This window comes from Oryctolagus cuniculus, chromosome 1, assembly GCF_051225735.1.
Source record: "Oryctolagus cuniculus isolate XC-2025 breed Fujian yellow rabbit chromosome 1, ASM5122573v1, whole genome shotgun sequence".
Classification (NCBI taxonomy): Eukaryota; Metazoa; Chordata; class Mammalia; order Lagomorpha; family Leporidae; genus Oryctolagus; species Oryctolagus cuniculus.
The window spans coordinates 115,581,788-115,602,375 of NC_142867.1; the positions used below are offsets into that span (position 1 = coordinate 115,581,788).

Here is a 20,588-nt window from a genome sequence, read left to right on the forward strand (position 1 = left end):
CACTTCACAGACAGGTGCCAGAACCAGGATTTGAAATAGGTCTTCTATAGTCATCTAATAAGGCAAGCATTTGGTACAGTAGTTTAAGTTGTTGCTTGAGATGCTTGCATCCCATATGAGTGCCTAATTTGAGTTCCAATTACTCTGCTTTTGTTATGGCTTCCTGCTAATTTTCATCTTGGGAAGCAGTAGAGGATAGTTTAAGTACTTGAGTCCCTGCCACCCATGTGGAAGATCTAGGAGTTCCAGGCTCCTGGCTTCAGCTTGGTCCAGCCCTGCCTGTTTACAGGCACTGGGGAGTGAAGCAGCAGATGGAGGATGGCTCTACCTCTTTGTTTTTCAAAGAAAATGAAAATAATTAAAATTTCAAAGTCATCTAGCCCATTGCTCTTGTATGCTACATTTACAGTCCTCATCGTGTACCTGCCTTTCTTTAACTGCTCATTAATTACTATTCAGAAAGTTTGGAAATGAAGGAAAAAAGTAAAATTGAAAAATCAATCTATTTTGTTCTTAGGAAAGTTGAGAATCCTGATGGAGGGACTGGTGAAGTTGAGGAGTAAATGGTTAAAATGCAGGTCTGATTATGAGGGCTTCATTGTTTGGTTTCATTTTTTTAGGTCATTATTGCTGATTAGTAAGAATGTTAGGTAAGAAAAAATTATATCCCTTACTTCTATAAAATATACATGAGCTTTGTGTGTTTGTTCTCACAAATAGTGAGACCAAAGAATAGATTTTCCCAATGGAAAAATAATAATCTTGATTTCTACTACATTTTCATCTGCCTGCATCACAACCTCTCATTCTTTTAACTTTTTTACTTTTCCCTGATTTCTTTATTCCATCATTTCACTGGTGTTAGTTACCAAAACCTTCCTGATGTAGTCTACCAGGACTTCAAGCTGTATAACTTCAGCTTTGTTCTTCCTGTCACTCAACAATCAAACTTGTATACGGTGAATATCAGCAGACACTTAGAACTACTACCTCTGATCAGGTCTGGAGAAGCTATTCAGATAAGTAAAATACTTTATTCAAGTAATTTATTGTGGGATTCACAAGGAGAGAATAAACATTGAAAAGTGAATGATTTATTTGAAATAACATCAGAGAGAATGTCCCAGAAAAGTTGGCAGCATAAGAATTAGTCTTTGAAAGATGAGTAGACTTAAGTAAGAGAAGAGTGAAGCAGGGAGCAGAGGGTGGGAGGGAGCATTCCAGATAAGTACTACAGCACTAAAAAAGGCACACAGGCATAGGAGAGTCTCCAGAGCACATTTCTGGTTGCAGCTGTTCCAGATTGTTTCACTCTGCTTAAGCCCTTAACCCCATTCTCAACCATGTGATGCTTTGCAGCTCATCAGAAATTTTCCTGAAAAGATCCAAAGCTATCCAATAAAATGTCTGTCACTTCTCCCTCTGTTCAGCAGCAGCATCTGTTTCGCCCTGACCACCTCTTGGAGAAAAATGCTTTCTCCTTTCTCTGCATTTTTTTTTTCTTCAGCAAATATTTATTGACCTCCTGTGTAAGGTATTGTGCTCAGCACTGAGAAAACAAGCAGGAATAAAACAGTCCCTGCACGGAAGAGTTAGCTCACAGTTTGGGGTGGGTAGGACAGAAATGAGTGAGAGAATGTTGAACACTGTCGCTGGTAATATACTCAAAACATTTTCATGCAGTATTGCCCTGTCATTTCAGCTGCCACTACTATTGTGACAGTTCTGAGGTCCTTCTCTCTCTCCCCAGCATTACTTTTGAGTTCTAGTTTCATCCTTCCAGCTGCTTGAATTCTGTAAATTTCTGTCCTCTCCAGTTTACCCTGCATAGTTCTGCCAGGTTAATCTTACCAATCTAAAACACACGTTAGTTCTTCCAGCCTTTACATAATGGTGTACAATCAGCCTGCATTATTTCCCCTTTGCTAATAAGATTTTGCTTTCTGTGTTCCCATATTTTACTCGCTACATTTCCCACTTAGAAACTCTCATTTCTTCATATAAAGAAACACTATTCAGTCCTTTAAGCCCCAAATCAGTGTTAACTCTTCATCAAACCTTCAAAGATACAACACTGATGATTATCTTTGGCTAGGCTATTTTGCAACTCCTCAATCCTTCATTCAGTAAGCATTTATTTTATTTTTAATAGAAAACTTTGCCGGCGCAGCGGCTCACTAGGCTAATCCTCCGCCTAGCGGCGCCGGCACACCGGGTTCTAGTCCCGGTTGGGGCGCTGGATTCTGTCCCGGTTGCCCCTCTTCCAGGCCAGCCCTCTGCTGTGGCCAGGGAGTGCAGTGGAGGATGGGCCAGGTGCTTGGGCCCTGCACCCCATGGGAGACCAGGAAAAGCACCTGGCTCCTGGCTCCTGCCATTGGATCAGCGCGGTGCGCCGGCCGCAGCGCACCGGCCGCGGCGGCCATTGGAGGGTGAACCAACGGCAAAGGAAGACCTTTCTCTCTGTCTCTCTCTCTCACTGTCCACTCTGCCTGTCAAAAAAAAAAAAAAAAAGAAAAGAAAAAAGAAAACTTTTATTTATAAATATAAATTTCAAAAGTTCAACATCTGGATTATAGCAGTTCTTCCCCCCATAACCACCCTCCCACCAGCAAACCATCCCATCTCCTATTCCCTCTCCTATCCCATTCTTCATTAAGATTCATTTTTAATTATCTTATATACAGAAGATCAACTCTATGCTGAGTAAAGATTTCAACAGTTTGCACCCACACACACACACACAAAGTATAAAGCACTGTTTGAAGCATGGCTTTACCATTAATTCTCATAGTACTACACATTAAGGACAGAAGTTCTACATGGGGAATAAGTGCACAATGACTCCTGTTGTTGATTTATCAATTGACACTCTTATTTATGACGTCAGTAATGACCCAAGGCTCTTGTCATGAGCTGCCAAGGCTATGGAAGCCTATTTATTTATTTATTTTTATTTGACAGGCAGAGTTAGATAGTGAGAGAGAGAGACAGAGAGAAAGGTCTTCCTTCCGTTGGGTCACCCCCCAAATGGCTGTTACAGCCGGTGCGCTGTGCCGCTCCGAAGCCAGGAGCCAGGTGCTTCCTCCTTGTCTCCCATGCGGGTGCAGGGGCCCAGGAACCTGGGCCATCCTCCACTGCCCTCCTGGGCCAGAGCAGAGAGCTAGACTGGAAGAGGAGCCACTGGGACTAGAACCTGGTGTCCATATGGGATGCTGGCACCACAGGCGGAAGATTAACCAAGTGAGCCACGGCACCGGCCTCTGGAAGCCTCTTGAGTTCACAAACTCCAGCGTTATTTAGACAAGGCCATAGTCAAAGTGGAAGTTCTCTCCTCCTTTCAGAGAAAGGTATTTCCTTTCATGGCCCCTTCTTTCCACCGAAATCTCACTCACAGAGATCTTTCATTTAGGTCATTTTTTGCCACAGTATCTTGGCTTTCCATGCCTGAGATATTCTCATGGGCTTTTTAGCCAGATCCAAATACCTTAAGGACTAATTCTGAGACCAGAGTGCTGTTTAGGGCATTTGTCATTCTATGAGTCTGCTGTGTATCCCACTTCCCATGTTGGCTCATTCTCTCCTTTTTAATTCTATCAATTATTATTAGCAGACACTGGTCTTATTTATGTGACCCCTTTGACACTTAATCCTTTCTTTATGATCAGTTACAAACTTAAACTGATCACTTTAACTAGTAAGGGGGCATTGGTACTTGCCAACTTAATGAGATTTGGAGTCCCATGGCGAGTTTTTACCTTTACTCTTAGGGGTAAGTCCAAGGGAGTATGTGCCAGACTGTACATCGCCTCCCTCTCTTATTCTCACTCTTATGTTTAACAGGGATCAATTTTCAATTGGATTTAAACACCTAAGAATAATTCTGTGTTAATTAAAGAGTTCAACCAATGGTGTTAAGAAGAAAAAGAAAATACTAAAAAGAATAAAATAGTAAGCTGTTCCTCAACAGTCAGGACAAAGGCTGATCAAGTCATTGCTTCTCATAGTGTCGGTTTCACTTTTGCAGGTTTCCTTTTAGGTGCTCAGTTAGTTGTCACAGATCAGGGAGAACATATGATATTTGTCCCTTTGGGACTGGTTTAATTCACTCAGCATGATGTTTTCCAGATTCCTCCATTTTGTTGCCAATGACCGGATTTCATTTTTTTGTGCTGTGTAGTATTCCGTAGAGTACATATCCCATAATTTCTTTATCCAGTGTTTCTTTGATGGGTATTTAGGTTGATTCCATGTTTTAGCTACTGTGAATTGAGCTGCAATAAACACTGAGGTGCAGACTGCTCTTTTGTTTGCCAATTTAATTTCCCTTGGGTAAATTCAGAGAAGTAGGGTGGCTGAGTCGTGTGGTAGGGCTATATTCAGGTTTCTGAGGAATATCCAAACTGTCTTCCATAGTGGCTTTACTAGTTTGCATTCCCACTCAGCGTTTACTAAAAGCATACTCTATGGTTGGCACAATGCTAGAGATAACAATACAAAGAGATGAGTATTACAAATATTAAAGGAAGGGCCAATGTTATGGCATAACAGATTAAGCCACTGCCTGCAATGCTGTCATCCCATATCAGAGTCCCAGTTCAAGTCCCAGCTCTCCCCTTTGGATCCAGCTCTCTGCTGATGTGCCTGGGAAGGCAGAAGAAAATGGCCTAAGTAGTTGGACCTCTGCCACCCACATGAGAGACCTAGGTGGAGTTCTATCTCCTGACTTGGGCCTAGCCTAGCCCCAACTGTAGTGGCCATTTGGAGAGTGAACCAATGGATGGAAGATCTCTTTTTCTGTCTCTTCCCCCATGCCATCTCTGCCTTTCAAATAAATAGTTCTTTAAAAAAATAAATATTAAAGGATAAACTTTTCTAAAAAGGTAAGAACTGCTAAAAATCACTCCTGTCAGTGCCATGACAGTTGACCAACATAACAACAGTGGCAGAAACCAGGAAGACAAAAAGAAGGCAGCTTCCTGATTCCAGAAATTAATGCTGCCCCTTTCCCAGAAAATCCATGAATATTCTTTCCACTTATTAGAATAGTCCACTCCCTCAAATTTCTTGCCCTATATCTGACTCTTCAACCTCCAGCAGATTGAGAGGTTGATCTGTCTGCTATGCTCCTACCTCCATTCCACTGTTAAGTTCCCAGTAGGGGCTGGCACTGTGGCTCAGTAGGTTAATCCTCCACCTGCAGTGCCAGCATTCCATATGGCACCAGTTCTAGTCCAAGCTGTTCCTCTTCCAATGCATCTCTCTGCTGTGGCCTGGGAAAGCAGTGGAAGATGGCCCAACTCTGGCCGTTGTGGCCATTTGGGGAGTGAACCAGCTGATGGAAGACCTTTCTCTCTGCCTCTCCCTCTCACTGTAACTCTACCTGTCAAATAAATAAATAAAATATATTTTTAAAAAATGTTCCCAGTAAACTGCTTAGATTTAAGGACATTCTTGTTGGTTTTTTTTTTTTAAAGATTTTTATTTATTTATTTGAGAAGTAGAGTTGCAGACAGTGAGAGGGAGAGAGAGAAAGATCTTCCCTCCACTGGTTCACTCTCCAAATGGCTGCAGTAGCCAAAGATGGGCCAATCCAAAGCCAGGAGCCATGAGCTTCTTCCAGGTCTCCCACATGGATGCAGGGGCCCCAGCACTTGGGCCATCCTCCACTGCTTTCCCAGGCCATAGCAGAGAGCTTGATCGGAAGAGGGGCAGCTGTGACTAGAACTGGTGCCCATATGGGATACCGGCACTACAGGCGGAGATTAACCTACTGTGCCACAGCGCTGGCCCCAAAGGGCCACTCTTTAATAAATATTTAGTTGAATGCTTTCTATGAGATGGGTACATAATTTTAAAATTTTGGGCTGGCACTGTGGCGTAGTGGGTAAAGCTGCTGCCTGCAGTGCCAATATCCCATATGGGCGCTGGTTCAAGTGCCGGCTGCTCCACTTCTGATCCAGCTCTCTGCTATGGCCTGGGAAAGCAGTAGAAGATGGCCCAAGTCCTTGGGCCCCTGCACCCACGTGGGAGACCTGAAAGAAGCTCCTGGCTCCTGGCTCCTGGCTTTGGATCGGCACAGCTCTAACCATTGCAGCCAATTAGGGAGTAAACCAGCAGATGGAAGACCTCTCTTTCTCTCTCTCTGCTTCTCTGTAACTCTGCCTTTCAAATAAATAAATAAATATTTTTTTAAAAAAACTTTAATTTTTTAAAATTTATTTTTAATTTTTATTCTGTTTGAAAAGCAGGGGGAGGAATAGGGGACAGTGTTGTGGCATAGCAGGTAAGGCTGCTGCCTACAGTTCCAGCATCTCATAGGTGCTGGTTCGAATCCCAGAAGCTCCATTTCTGATCCAGGTCTCTGCTATGGCCTAGGAAAGCAGTAGAAGCTGGCACAAGTCCTTGTACCCCTACACCTGGGTAGGAAGACCTGGAGGAAGCTCCTGGCTCCTGGCTTGGGATCAGCACAGCTCTGACAGTTGCAGCCAATTGGGGAGTGAACAGCAGATGGAAGACCTCTCTCTGCCTCTCCTTCTCTCTCTATGTAACTCTGACTTACAAATAAACAAAATAAGTCTTTTTAAAAAAAAAAAAAAAAAAGGCAGGGAACAGAGAGATGAAAAGAGATTTCTTCCATCCATGGTTCACTCTGAAATGCCTGCAGCACCCAGGGATGGGCCAGGCTGTAACCAGGTGCCTGGAACTCCAATCAGGTCTCCTACATGGGTGGCAAGGACAAAAATATTTGAGCTATCACCTGCCATCTCAATGGGTACACATTAGCAGGAGGGTGGATTGGAAGTTGGGGAGCTAGAACTTGAACCAGGCACTCCAGCATGTATGTGGGGGTCTTGAGGGGTGTCTCAATGCCTCCATCAAAAGCCTATCCCCACATATTTTAATCTGAAACTGGGGCAGCTGCCATTTAGCTCTGCTGGAATCAGGACATTTTCCTGGCCCTTCCTCTATTCATGTAGCATCACTTGTTAATAACTGTACTTTCCCACTGAAGTTGAGCATCCCAGGGAGGAGTTCTTAGGACCAAGGAGAACCTTGCAACACTTATCTCAATTAATGTGCTCAATTAATGTTATTTTCTTTGTGATTTGTCTGTATTGTCTCCAGCTGTGTAACTACCTGCATGAAAGTTAGTTTATGTTTCCTGGGAAGAATGAAGAGCTACAAACCTAGAAGAGAGTTGGGTAATTTTTAGGAACTTTTAGATTTTGTGGGCTTTGGGAAATTTGTGAATTTTTTTTAAATCTGAGGGCTCTGCTTGTATTTGTACTTGAGCTAGCATCAGTAGATGTCTTTTAAAAAAAAAAAGATTTATTTATTTATTTGAGAGAGTTACACAGAGAGAAGAGAAGCAGAGAAAGAGAGAGGGGTCTTCTTCCATCTGATGGTTCACTCCCCAATTAGCCGCAATGACCGGAGCTGTGCCGAGCAGAAGCCAGGAACCAGGAGCTTCCTCTGGGTCTCCCATGTGGATGCAGGGGCCCAAGAACTTGGGCCATCTTCTACTGCTTTCCCAGGCCATAGCAGAGAGCTGGATCAGAAGAGGAGCAGCCAGGTCTTGAACCTGCGCCCATATGGGATGCCAGCCCTTCAGGCCAGGGCATTAACCCGCTGTGCCATAGCACAGGCCCCTGTAATGTCTTTAACTTGAAAAATACACCTGATTTGGACAGTCTTCATAAGTGGCTCAGAGTAGAGTGTGGCTGCCTTGGACTTATAGAAGTACAGTACAACAGGGACTTTCTTGAACTGTCTTGAACTGACATTAAGAAATACATTTTTCTGGGACTGGTGTTGTGGTGTAGCAGGTTAAAAACCACCTGTGAGGTCAGCAGCTCATATGGACACTGGTTCAAGTCCTGGCTCTTCCTCTTCCAATCCTGCTCCCTGCTAATGGCCTGGGAAGAGGAGTACCTGCTAACCACATGGGAGACCCAGGTGGTGCTCCTGGCTCTTGGCTTTGGCCTGGCCCAGTGCTGGCTGTTGCAGCCATCTGGGCAGTGAACCAGCGGATGGAAGATTTCTATCTCTCCCTCTCTGTAACTCTGACTTTCAAATCAATCAATCAATCAATAAATATTTAAAGAAATACATTTTTCTTTATGACACATCACACATAGCATACATACATATAACTGAAACATTTCACAAAAAATATATGTACAGTACACCAATATTTTCTTTTATTTCTTTTTTTTTTTTTTTTTTTTTGACAGAGTGGACAGTGAGAGAGAGAGACAGAGAGAAAGGTCTTCCTTTGCCGTTGGTTCACCCTCCAATGGCCGCCGCGGCTGGCGCGCTGCGGCCGGCACACCGTGCTGATCCGAAGCCAGGAGCCAGGTGCTTCTCCTGGTCTCCCATGGGGTGCAGGGCCCAAGCACTTGGGCCATCCTCCACTGCACTCCCTGGCCACAGCAGAGAGTGGGCCTGGAAGAGGGGCAACCGGGACAGAATCCAGCGCCCCGACCGGGACTAGAACCTGGTGTGCCGGCACCGCAGGCGGAGTATTAGCCCAGTGAGCCGCAGCACCGGCCTCCAATATTTTCTAATCTGTATTAAAAGATAAATAAAAGTTCGGGTCTCCTAGGATCCACCAATGGGTTGTGACCTAGATTTTGAAAAATAATTGCACGATAGTGTAGGTACCAGGCTGGGAATCACCTGCTCTGCATTTGCATGGACGCTCTTCTACTTATGGCTGTTTAGAGTCAGTTAGCAAATCTTTCTGAACCATGAATCCTCAACTGTAAAACACGGACAAGCCACTTCATAGGATTGCTTAAAAGTTAATTATTTTCTTACTGGACATTTTTGTGGGATACAGTGTGATACTTCATTATTCAAATAGGGTAGTTGGCATTTTCCATTTCCTTAATTAACAAAATTTTTTTTGATTAGCACACAATAATAGCACATGCCTCCAGGGTACAGTTTGACACTCCAATACAAGTACAAGTACACAATGTGTACTGATCAAATCAGGGCAATCAGCATCTCAGGCTCCCTATCACTGCCCCATTTTTGGTTTTCCAGCTCTTCCCCTTCCAGCTATCCATAACATTTAGGTCGTTGTGAACTATAGTCTCCAACTGTGCTATAGAACCCAGAATGTACTCCTTCCCTCTGTGTTTCGATATCCATTCTCCAGGCTCTTCTAACTCTCTCTCCCCCAGTAAGATTGTGGGAATGAAAGAGCAAGCACTCTGAAAAGTTACCATCATCATTGATTCCAGGTTTCCAAAATTGTTCAGCCTGGTACCCCAAGAATATTAATCATTCTATACATTTGTGTGCAAAGCTCTCCTGGCTGAAGACCTCCATCCATTTTCGTTTTTTTGGTTTTGTTTTTGGTTGTGTGTGTGTGTGTGTGTTTTTTTGTTTTTGTTTTTGTTTTTTTTTGTTTTTTTTTTTTTGACAGGCAGAGTGGTCAGTGAGAGAGAGAGACAGAGAGAAAGGTCTTCCTTTGCCATTGGTTCACCCTCCAATGGCCGCCGCGGCTGGCACGCTGCGGCCTGCACACCGCACTGATCCAAAGGCAGGAGCCAGGTGCTTCTCCTGGTCTCCCATATGGGTGCAGGGCCCAAGCACTTGGGCCATCCTCCACTGCACTCCCTGGCCACAGCAGAGAGCGGGCCTGGAAGAGGGGCAACAGGGACAGAATCCGGCGCCCCGACCAGGACTAGAACCTGGTGTGCCGGCGCCGCAAGGCGGAGGATTAGCCTGTTGAGCCGTGGCGCCGGCCTGACCTCCATCCATTTTCTACCACTTGGGTTATAAATGAAAGCTTGGCTCCCTACACGTGGTACCTAAGGCCGGTGCAGATTGGTCCACACCTCATCTGCCCTCACATCTCTGAATCCCTTGTCTCCAAACCCATTGTTTCTTGATCCTGAACATTGCCCACTGATGTGTCTTGAGCTTTGATCCTGCATCTGAAATGCCTCTGCCTCTTATTTTTGCCTGAACAACACCTATGTAGAACTCAAGCCCAAGAGCCTCTTTTCTTCTGTGTATAGCCTTTCCTGGATCTCCAGTTAGAATGGTGACTCCCTCCTTGAAGTTTCAGTGTTTGGGGCATAGTTCCAACATAATGCTTAGTACCTTCAAGTAGACCTGGTTTTGTGTGCATTTCTTCTCCCCAGATCCTATCCCAATACTTAACAGAAAAAGAAAAAAACAGATACTGTTTTTTAAAACAGACGCTGCAATGCCAGCATGCCATGTGGGCGCCAGTTTGTGTCCTGCCTGTCCCGCTTCCAGTCCAGCTTCCTGTTCATTGCCTAAGAAAAGCAGCAGAAAAAGGCCACCCACGTGGAAGTACCTGTTGAAGCTTCTTGTTTCAACCTGGCCCAGCCCTGGCTGTTGTGGCCATCTGGGGAGTCAACCTGCAGCATCTAGGGAGTAAACCTGTCTCCCTCTCTCTTTGTAACTCTGACTTTCAAATAAATAAATAAAATCTTTTTTTAAAAGAATGTGACATCTTCAGAAAGCACAGGTTATAAATTAGCAAGATAACCTTATAAAACAATTAATCATTTAAGGTGAGGATTTCACACACACTTCTGACGTGGATTGAGGCTCAGTTGTAGCCTGGCAATTAGGCTGGTGTTTTTCAGACACACTTTGAATCCCAGATGCTTTTATGCATCTGTGTTTTATTTTGGTTTTAATTCTAGGATATGTAGTGCTGAGATTAAGCCATTCATCAGGGTGTGATGGGAGAACAATGAACATCAATTTAATCCTTTTGCAAACAAGCCAAAAAAATTAAATACATGAATTTCAGCTGTTACATGGCTGTTTGTTTTATGACATTCCTGGTGGACCTAGGACAATCTGTTAGGACTTGTATGAAACAGATGAATCAGCCTAACTTCCTGGCAGTTGCTCTGCTGTGCCATGACCTGCTTTGCAATCACAGAACTGCTTTTTTTTTTTTTTTTTTTTTTTTTTTTTTTTTTTTGACAGGCAGAGTGGACAGTGAGAGAGAGAGACAGAGAGAAAGGTCTTTCTTTTGCCATTGGTTCACCCTCCAATGGCTGCCGGCGCTGGCGTGCTGTGGCCGGCGCACTGCGCTGATCCAATGGCAGGAGCCAGGTACTTATCTTGGTCTCCCATGGGGTGCAGGGCCCAAGCACTTGGGCCATCCTCCACTGCACTCCCGGGCCACAGCAGAGAGCTGGCCTGGAAGAGGGGCAACAGGGACAGAATCCAGCGCCCCCACCAGGACTAGAACCCGGTGTGCCGGCGCCGCAAGGTGGAGGATTAGCCTAGTGTGCCGCGGCGCCGGCCTGAACTGCTTTCAACAGAGATGAATGCAGGTCTCTGTTCAGATCAGGATTTTTCTTGCTCAAAGCCAAAGGAAAGGAGGGAAGAGTGAAGTGAGAAAAGCTAGGCATGGGAATTGGATGATCCCTGTCCTAATTTCTCCATCTGAAAAATAGAGGAGAAAGATTTGTATTGTGTATTCCTGACTGGCCTTGAGAAGGCCTTGGCCCTCTTTGGAAATTTTGAAAAAGTTGTGTATCCCTTGACCAGGAAGAAAGTTCCAGGTTCTAGTCGCCATGCTATTAAGATTGAAATTCAAATATTCTGGAAACACTTACGCATCCCCAAATGTTCCCTTCCTACTCTGAGCATCCTAGACAAATGGGATGAAAACATTTCTCCTCAGACTGAAATGCAAAGCTAAACTCGGAATCAACGTCATTGGTTCAGCTACTTTAAGCACCACAGTCATTACAGTACTTCTTTTTTCTTTAGTCACCCTCACTCTCGTTTCCCACATGCTAGCAATTATAAAGTCTTGGCAACTTTACCCACTGAATAGTTGTCTTCTTAATAGCTCGGTTTACCCATGATGATCATTTAAACTCTTATTGTATATTCTGAAATTGTTCACCTGATCTTGCTTTTATTTGAGTCTCTTTTAAATCTTTTGAGTCAGTGTGCTATACAGTTTCAGTGAGTGCCAAAAGATGAAAATATGTTCCTTCACTTTTTAAAAAACATTTATTTTTTATTTGAAAGGCTGATGAGAGTAAGAGCAAGAGCAAGAAAGCGCTTTTCCATCTACTGGTTCACTCTCCAAATGGCTGCAACAGCCAGGGCTGCCTGGCCACGGCTAGGAGCCAGGAACTCCATCCAGATCTCCCATGTGAGTTGCAGGAACCCAAGTTACTTAAGCCTTCAACCACTCTTTTCCAGACACATTAGCAGGAAGCTGGATTGGAAGTGGGCAGCCAGGACTGGAAACAGCACTTTGGTATGGGATGTTGGTGTTGCAAGTAGTGGTTTAACTCGCTGCACCACACTGCTAGTCCCTGTTCTTTGCAATCTTAAAATCTTGAGAATTCATGACATTATAGGAAAAAGGCTAAGCCCCCATGGTATGCTTGGTCTGGTTGTACAATTCTGCAAGGTCATATCTTATACTCCACCTATGTAGCTGCTTAGGATTTCCCAGCTTTTGTGTTTGTGCTGTTTTGATTTCTTCAGGGCAGTTCCTTCTATCAAGACTTAGATCAGCTATGTTTCTTACAAGTAAAATTCTAGAGCTCTTCCCTCCTCCAGCTACTCTTGGCCAGTGACTCCTTGAAACAATAGTTTTCCCACTTCCATGATTTCAGTTACCCACAATCGTCTTTGGTCTAAACATATTAAATGGAAAATTGCAAAAATAGATAATTTATGAGTTTTAAATTGTGCATTGTTCTGAGTAGCATGCTGAAATTTTGTGCCATTCTACCTAAGGTGTGAATCATCCCTTTATCTGGAATATCCACACTGTATATGCTACCTGCCCATTAGTCACTTCGTAGCCTTTTTAGTCATCAGATAAACTGTGCTTGTATCCAAGTAACCCTTATTTTAGCTGATAATGGTCCAAAAATACAAGACCAGTGGTGCAGCCAATTCAAATATGCCAAACAGAAACTGAAAAGTGCTTCCTTTGAGTGAAAATTCCCAGTAAGGAGACAAAAAAGATCACAAGGTTACTTAGATCTGCATGCAGTAAGAATGAATCTTCTATATCTGAAATTGTGAAGAAGGAAAATTGTGTGCTGTCACACCTCTCACTGCAAAAGTTATGGCCATACTGCTTGATAAGTGCTTAGTTAATATGCAAAAGGAATTAAATTTACGTATGTATGTATAGGAAAAAACATATGGTATACAGGGTTCTGTCCTGTCGGTGGTTTCAGGTATCTACTAGGGGCCTTGGAATGTGCCCTGCCACAGAAGAAGGGGACTACCAGAGCCATTTAGAACACTCTATAATCTCTGTCATATTTGTCACTTAGTTCTAAAACAGGCCTAATAATCCTAGTCATACCAATTAAATTAAATGAGATAACACCTGCTAAACAGATTTATACCTGGAATGTAGCTAAGTTTTCCCCTCTCTCTTTTCCTTTTCTTCCCCCCCCCCACTTCCTTCTTTCCAAATTACTGAATGTCTTTTCACTATGAGCTCCAAGAAGTCAGAGAATGTGATGTTTTCTTCATTGTTGTATCCTGTGGTCCCTAGCATGGCACCCAGTAAGTGCCACATATATTTGTATAATCTGAATGATTGACTAAATGACCATTTTCACTGTAGAGTATCAGCTGAAGACAAATAGGGAATTGTGACTGCTTAAAGTCCTGTCCGTAGTCTTTTTTCTTTTTCTAAGGCTTTATTCTTTATTTATTTGAAAGGCAGAGTTCGAGAGAGAGGAGAAGAGACAGAGAGAGAGGGAGATCTTATTCCACTGGTTAATTCCCCAGATGGCTGCACCGGCCACAACTGGGCCAGGTCGAAACCAGGAGCCTGGAGCTTCTTTCAGGTCTGCACATGGATGGCCCAAACACTTGGGCCGTCTTCGGCTGCTTTTCCCAGGCCATTTGCAGGGAGCTAGATCAGAAGTGGAAGAGCTGGGAATTGAAACAGGGTCCATATGGGATACCAAGGTCACAGGTGGAAGCGTAATGTGCTACACTACAACACTGGCCTCCTATCTGTATTCTTTTAAAATCAGCAATGTTTTTAATTGTTGTAGTCACTTGGTCACAGAATCAAGCTACTTTTTTTTTTTTTTTTACCTTGAGTGCAAATGTAAATACTCATGTGAAAGGTATGTGGCACTAAAGAGAAAATTATTTAGTCATACTTGTTAAAGATGGTTTAGAAACTATTTGAGGAACCATTGTGATGGGGTCTTGGCAGTGGAAAGAGATTGGGCTCTGAATCCAACAAGAACTAACAACCAAGACCAGGCTTTGGGACAGTGGATGGAAAACTACTAAGAGGAAACATCAGGAAGAAGGGGACTGTCTAAAGGAGCTTGACAGAATCACTGCTGGAGGCTGGTCAGGGTGATAAGATAGTGAGGGTGGTCAGATATCAAGGGTGGGGGATTTCACTAACCTGAGTTAGCTGGAGAACTCAGGGAACTCAGGAGCATGACTCAAGTGTGGCCAAAGGAGAAAGTGTTTATGAGATTGATTCCTGAATTTTTTTTAACAGAAATATGGGCTCTTACTTAGTTCATTGCTTCATTGAGAACTGAGAGTGTCCTGTCTAGGAATGATCAAGAAGTTGTTGGAATAAACATGTCAGGTTAAGGTGACCTTGTTCTACAGAGAACAGATAGTCTTAGGATGATGCACTGTGAGAACAAAATGACAAGCAGTATCAAAATAACCAGGTGATACAGCTATTTAAACAAGTTGTATTCCAATAGAGATCCTGAAACTCATTCTCATGCAAACCTTAGCAATTCTCAGCATAAACCATCTTATGAAATTAGTAGTATAGACAGAGAAGAGGAAAGGACAACTTTTCATTTTTTAGCAGGGAAAGACGTAAAACTGAAAAAAGGCAAGGCTAAATTTAGCTTTCCTAAGTTAGTTTAAAAAATCACAGAAATTTTAATAAAAAGATATCTTTTAACAAAAGCAACAAAATAAGTCAATGAGTAAAGGGAATGAGAATAGTTATGCTGGGAAACCTGGATTAAGGAGAGCAACCATGGTTCCATGAAGACTAGGGAGGAGGGACAGTAACTATAGGTTACTTGTTTGTCTTTCTCTAGTTACAGCCTTCTCTGTGGGCCATCAGGAGGCAGAGCACCACAGGTTCTGTTAACACTGCCAGAAACACAGGAACCTGTGGACCATCATGGCTTTCCCCAGTCTGAGCCCCCAAAACCCAGGGCCTGCTCCTTTGTTTTCCAGCTCCAGAACTAGTATCAGTTCTCTTGCTGGCTAACTTTGTATGTTATTCCTTATGTCTTCTCCTTGGTCCTCTGAACCATTTGTCTTTTGTCATAATGCATAATTATATAGCTTGAAAGTCATGACTAGGCTCAGTGTTGTGGCATAGTGGTAAAGCCACCACCTACAATACTGGCATTCCATATGGGTACCAGTTTGAGATCTGGCTGCTCCGCTTCAGATTCAGCTCCCTGCTACCCATGTGGGAGATCTGGAGGAAGCTCCTGGCTCCTGGCTTTATCCTGGCCCAGCTCTAGCCATTGCAACCATCTGGGGAGTGAACCAGTGGATGGAAAATCTCTCTCTCTCTCTCTCTCTCTCTCTCTCTCTCTCCTTCTGTCTCTAAAACTCAAACAAATAAATAAAAATCTTAAAAATAAAAAGTAATGATTATGCAAAGCTGACCATAGGCAGGTGTCAGTAGGTTCACAGGAGGAAGGAGAACAGGCCTCCTAAAGCAGGCCTTGGATTCTGACTGATTATCCTAGGAAATCAAACTGTTGTGTCTCAGTCTCCTCAGTGAAAAACATGAATAGTATAAATTCTGTCTTCCAGCAAATGCAGATGGTTTTCTCATAGTTCTGGCTTGCCCAAAGAATGTAGTTTCTTACAACCCAAACACCCCTTCTCCTCTACAGTTTTCTCTCTAGAGTCTTAAGTATAAGCCAGATTCAAGAGCAAGTCTCACTCTTTGAGACTCAGTGAGAAAGGCTGGAAGACTGAGGAACGGCAGGTATAGGACAAAAAGGAGGGGGCAGTTAGCCAGGTGTATACTTACCACTTTTTGATTCCCTTCATTATCGGTGAGCAGCCATTCAATATCCAGAGTGTCTTTTTCTGGGAGCCCCAGTTGATGGTGACAGGGCAGAGTGACCTTCTCCTCTGCCACTCTCTTGATTTCAGTGTGAGTCCCCAGGGTTCCAACATAGTAGGAAACTGGAAGAGGAAAATCTCTAATGAGTGATGTGGAGACTGGGTGGCAATGGATGGGGAGAAAATATCACAGCAAATGATTATTGGATGTTCCTGTGGGCAAAGAGAAGGTTAAGATGTTGGAAGAATCCCAGGCCAGAAGAACCACGGGTCCTGTTGTCCCATACTAGCTGTTCCGTTAATGGAATTTAGCCTATCTTTAGCCCCCTGAATTACATCCTGCTTATACCTGTTTTTCCTGATTTACTGAGTTTTTACAATTAAGTCACTGAGTTCAACAACTGTATCTTTATCTTCCTGTCTCCTAGCAGAGGCTTCCCAGAGTACTTTGCTCATGGAAACCATGCACTGGATGCCCAGCAACTCACATTCTTGAAGGTACAGAACCAGAACCTTTAGAAGCTTAAGAAAGCTGTCAAGGTGGACCTTCTTATTTTACTAATGGCTTCTTTAAATCCAGCAACAGTTGTGGGTGACCAGTAGCATGTATTTTAGAGTGTGAAAAGATGACTACCCAAACATCATCATTTAAAGGGAATTATTCATCATCAAAGGCCTGCAATTTTAGAGAAGAGAATAATTATAGGCAATTAATTTGAGGGTTCAAGAGGAGCATAAATCCTTCAAGGATTTTGTAAATATTAGGCATACCATATGTAAATCATCCAGTGTAATATTTAGCACTTAATGGCTCTGAATAAAGCAACTGATTTTATTATTAACAAGGTGGTATTTTTGGAAAATAGAATTCACTTAGATAGAAATAGAAGAAGAGGGAAGGTGTTGAAGTGTGAGGAGAGGTGAAGGGGAGGAGGGAACAAGAAGGAAAAGGGTGGGGCAGGGCTATCAGTGAATGGCAGCAGACAGTTCAGCTTGCTGACGGGAGAATACGTGTGGGAAAGAAGTAACAGATTATGAAATGGGCTGGTGAGGCAGGTCAGGTGGTAAAAGAAAAGCATCATTTAGTGACCTAATCCCTTGCTTTGCTTAATGAAGAGACATTTAGGAGCTGTATATACAAATACACAGGAAAAGGGGGGATACTGAGTTATGCCCTTGGGAAAAGTGTTAAATTTTTAAAAAAGATTTATTTATTTATATCAGAATTAGAGAGAGAGCAAGCTTCCATCTGCTGATTCACTCCCCAAATGGCCACAACTAGGCCAGGCTGAAGCCAGAAGCTTCTTCCAGGTCTCCTCCATGGGTGCAGGGGCCCAAGCACTTCGGCCATCCTCTGCCGCTTTCCCAGGTGCATTATCAGGGAGCTGGATCAGAAGTGGAGCAGCTGGGACTTGAACTGGTGCCCATATGGGATGCTGGCACCACACACAGTGGCTTAACTTGCTGCGCCACAGTGCCAGCTCCCAAAATTGTTAAATTTTTGAGAGAGAGTGTTCAAGGATAAGCGGACATTGGAGAGTCCACTGGGGACTGGAGGTGTAGACTAAGTTTGGATTTAAGTCCATTATGAAATCCAGGCAGAACTGCCCAACAGCCCTCAGCTCTCTTCCTGACCACAGCGCCTCCCTTTGCACTGCAGAGACCCACACAGTTCCCCAATGTCGACCCTTAATTGTTATATTGGAGAAAGTCACAGCACCCTGGCATTGCTTTTCTTCCTCACTTATTTATCTCGCACCTCATAAATAAAGCTATTAGAAATATTCCTGGGGCCGGCACTGTGGCACAGTGGGTTAAGCTGCTGTCTGCAGTGCTGGCATCCCATGCGCCAGTTTGAGTCCAGCTGCTAGTCTTCCAATCCAGCTCCCTGGTAATGCTCCTGGAAAAGATGGGTCAAGTTATTGGACAACTGAACCCACCTAGGAGACCCAGAGGAAGCTTCTGGCTCTTGGCTTTAGCCTGGCCCAGCCCCGGCTGTTGTGGCCATTTGGGTAGTGAACTAGCAGATGGAAAATCTTTCTCTATCTCTCCCTTTCTGTAACTCTGACTTTCAAATAAATAAATAAATAGTAGAAAATACTCCTATTCCATCAGTTGAGTCTGGGTTAAACAGTGAGACTGCTAAATTTTCATTGGTCATTTTCTGGAAACATTGTCTGTGGGAGGTGGGAAGATAGAAACAGGCCTTTTCTCTAAGACAGGCTCCAGTATTAGGTCATGGGCTGGGTTTAGAGCTTTCTTAGAGACCTTCCAAGACCACTTTCTAGTGCAGTAATGCCTCCAGCAACAAGAGAAGTCTTATAGTGTGTTCCCACTTCCCCTAGGAACACACATTCTTTTATTCCTTCAACTTTTGTCTTCCATTCTATCTAGTTTCATGCCACATGGTTTCGAAATATGAAACAGTCTTTGTTTCTGAAGCCAAATTCTGAATTTTCTCATTTGGCTCATGACTCCCCATCCATCCTGGGTCCTCTTGACCAATAGGAATTCAGTCCCACTTATCGGTCTCTTTACCTCTTTCATCTTTTCACATCTGTTAGTAACTTCAGACTCAGCGATAGAATGTTTATGTTCTCCCCCAAATGCATGTGTTGTAAACTAACCCCAATGTAATGAGCTTTGGAGATGGAATCTTTGGGAGGTGATTAGTTCATGAAGATGGAGACCTCATGAATGAGATTTGTGCCCTTAGAAGAAAGACCCCAGGGGGCTGACACTGGGTGCAGCAAGTTAAGCTGCCATCTGCAGCACGGGCATCTCATAGCGGTGTCAGGTCAAGTCCCAACTGCTCCACTTCCAATCCTGCTCCCTGCTGGTACACTCGAGAAAGCAGCAGAAGATGGCCCACGTGCTTGGGCCCCTGCACCCACAGAGGAGGCCTGGAAGAAGCTTCTAGGTCCTGGCTTTGGCCTGGTCCAGCCCTAGCTATTGTGGCCATTTGGGAGATGAACTAGCAGATGGAAGATCTTTCGCTCCCTCTCTCTGTAATTGTGACTTTCAAATCAGTAAATAAAAAAAAAAAATCTTAAAAATAAAAGACCCCAGGGAGCTACCTTGCCCCTTCTATCATATGAGAACACAGAGAAGATGGCTGGCTATGAACCAGGAAACAGGCCCTCACCAGATACTGAACCTGCCAGCACCTTTTTCTTGACTGCCAGCCTCCAGAACTGTAAGAAATACATTTTTATTATTTGTAAACTACCTAGTCTATAGTAGTATGTTACAGGAGCCTGAATTGACTAAGGCAGACTTCAAACCCATCTTTTCTCCTTTTCCTATTAATGTCTCTGACTATCTTGGTAAGGCTCTGATGTCTTGACGATCAAATCTACATTATTAAAGACTAATAAATTGATGTGATGAAACATTAGTTCAATTAATTAGTTTATCTCTGAGGTTCAAATTTTTCCTGCCCTGGGGGATCAGTCCTTGGAGAGGACAATATAAATTTTTGGTTCCATTGATAGCACCCATCAACCAGCTGTTAGTTACGTGGAAATTATTGGCAACCATTCTACCCAAACTTAGGTGCTATTTTGCTAAATAGTTCAGCTTTATTTTACATCGTTCACTTTGATTCATGGGTTTATGGGACAAATTTCAGCCTCTCCTTGGTTTCTAACATGCTTAGATTAACCGTAATGACCCCAACTTGTTTCATGTCACCTTTTGGGTACATTGAGTTCTATTAGATCAAAAATATAAAGCAAAGTACAAGACCATGAGGATTGTAGTATACTGGACTCATATTTGGCAAAATTTATATGGCATGGTCAGTTTGGAAATAATGTTTTTATTTTATTGCAAATGTCAGAAAAAGTTCCTGTTAACTAAGATAATATTCTTCAGGTTTGACTACACTGTGAGTATTCAGTAAGTACTTGTTGAAATGATTTGAATCTAACCTGTGCCCTATTTTGCCACTGAGAAAACTGAGGCCCATGGTAAGAGTCATCCCAAGGTCCCACAACTCATTTAATGGCAGAAATAACCTATAAAGGGGCAGGCATTTAGCACAGTGGTTAAGACATTGCTGAGGATGCCTGCATTCCATATTGTAATGCTCGCATTCCAGTCCTGTCTCTGCTCCCGAATACAGCTTCCAGCTAATGCACACCATCTGGAGGCAGCAGGACGGCTCAAGTGCTTGGGTCCTTGCTACCTACATGGGTGGCCCAGGTTGTGTTTTTGGCTCCTGACTTGGGCCTGGCCAGCAGATGGAAGATCTAGCTCTATCTCTCTGCCTTTTTTTTTTTTTTAAGATTTATTTATTTATTTAAGAGGCAGTTACAGAGAAAGAGGGAGAGACAGGGAGAGGGATTCTCCACCCACTGGTTCACTCCTCAAATGGCTGCAACAGCCAGAGCTGGACCAATCTGAAGACAGGAGCCAGGAGTTTCCTCTGGGTCTCCCACATGGACGCAGAGGCCCAAGCACTTGGACCATCTTCCGCTGCTTTCCCAGGTGCATTA

The 20,588-nt window shown here is 43.5% G+C and overlaps 1 protein-coding gene across 1 annotated transcript in view; it reads right to left on the reverse strand.

The window, feature by feature from the left end:
- The window catches only part of CLMP (CXADR like cell adhesion molecule), a 110,266-nt gene that overhangs the window by 14,214 nt on the left and 75,464 nt on the right, over positions 1-20,588 (reverse strand). Inside the window, exon 2 of the mRNA XM_008260331.5 lies at positions 16,055-16,212. Within this exon, the coding sequence (XP_008258553.1) occupies positions 16,055-16,212 (158 nt within the window). The remainder of the gene's footprint in view (positions 1-16,054; positions 16,213-20,588) is intronic.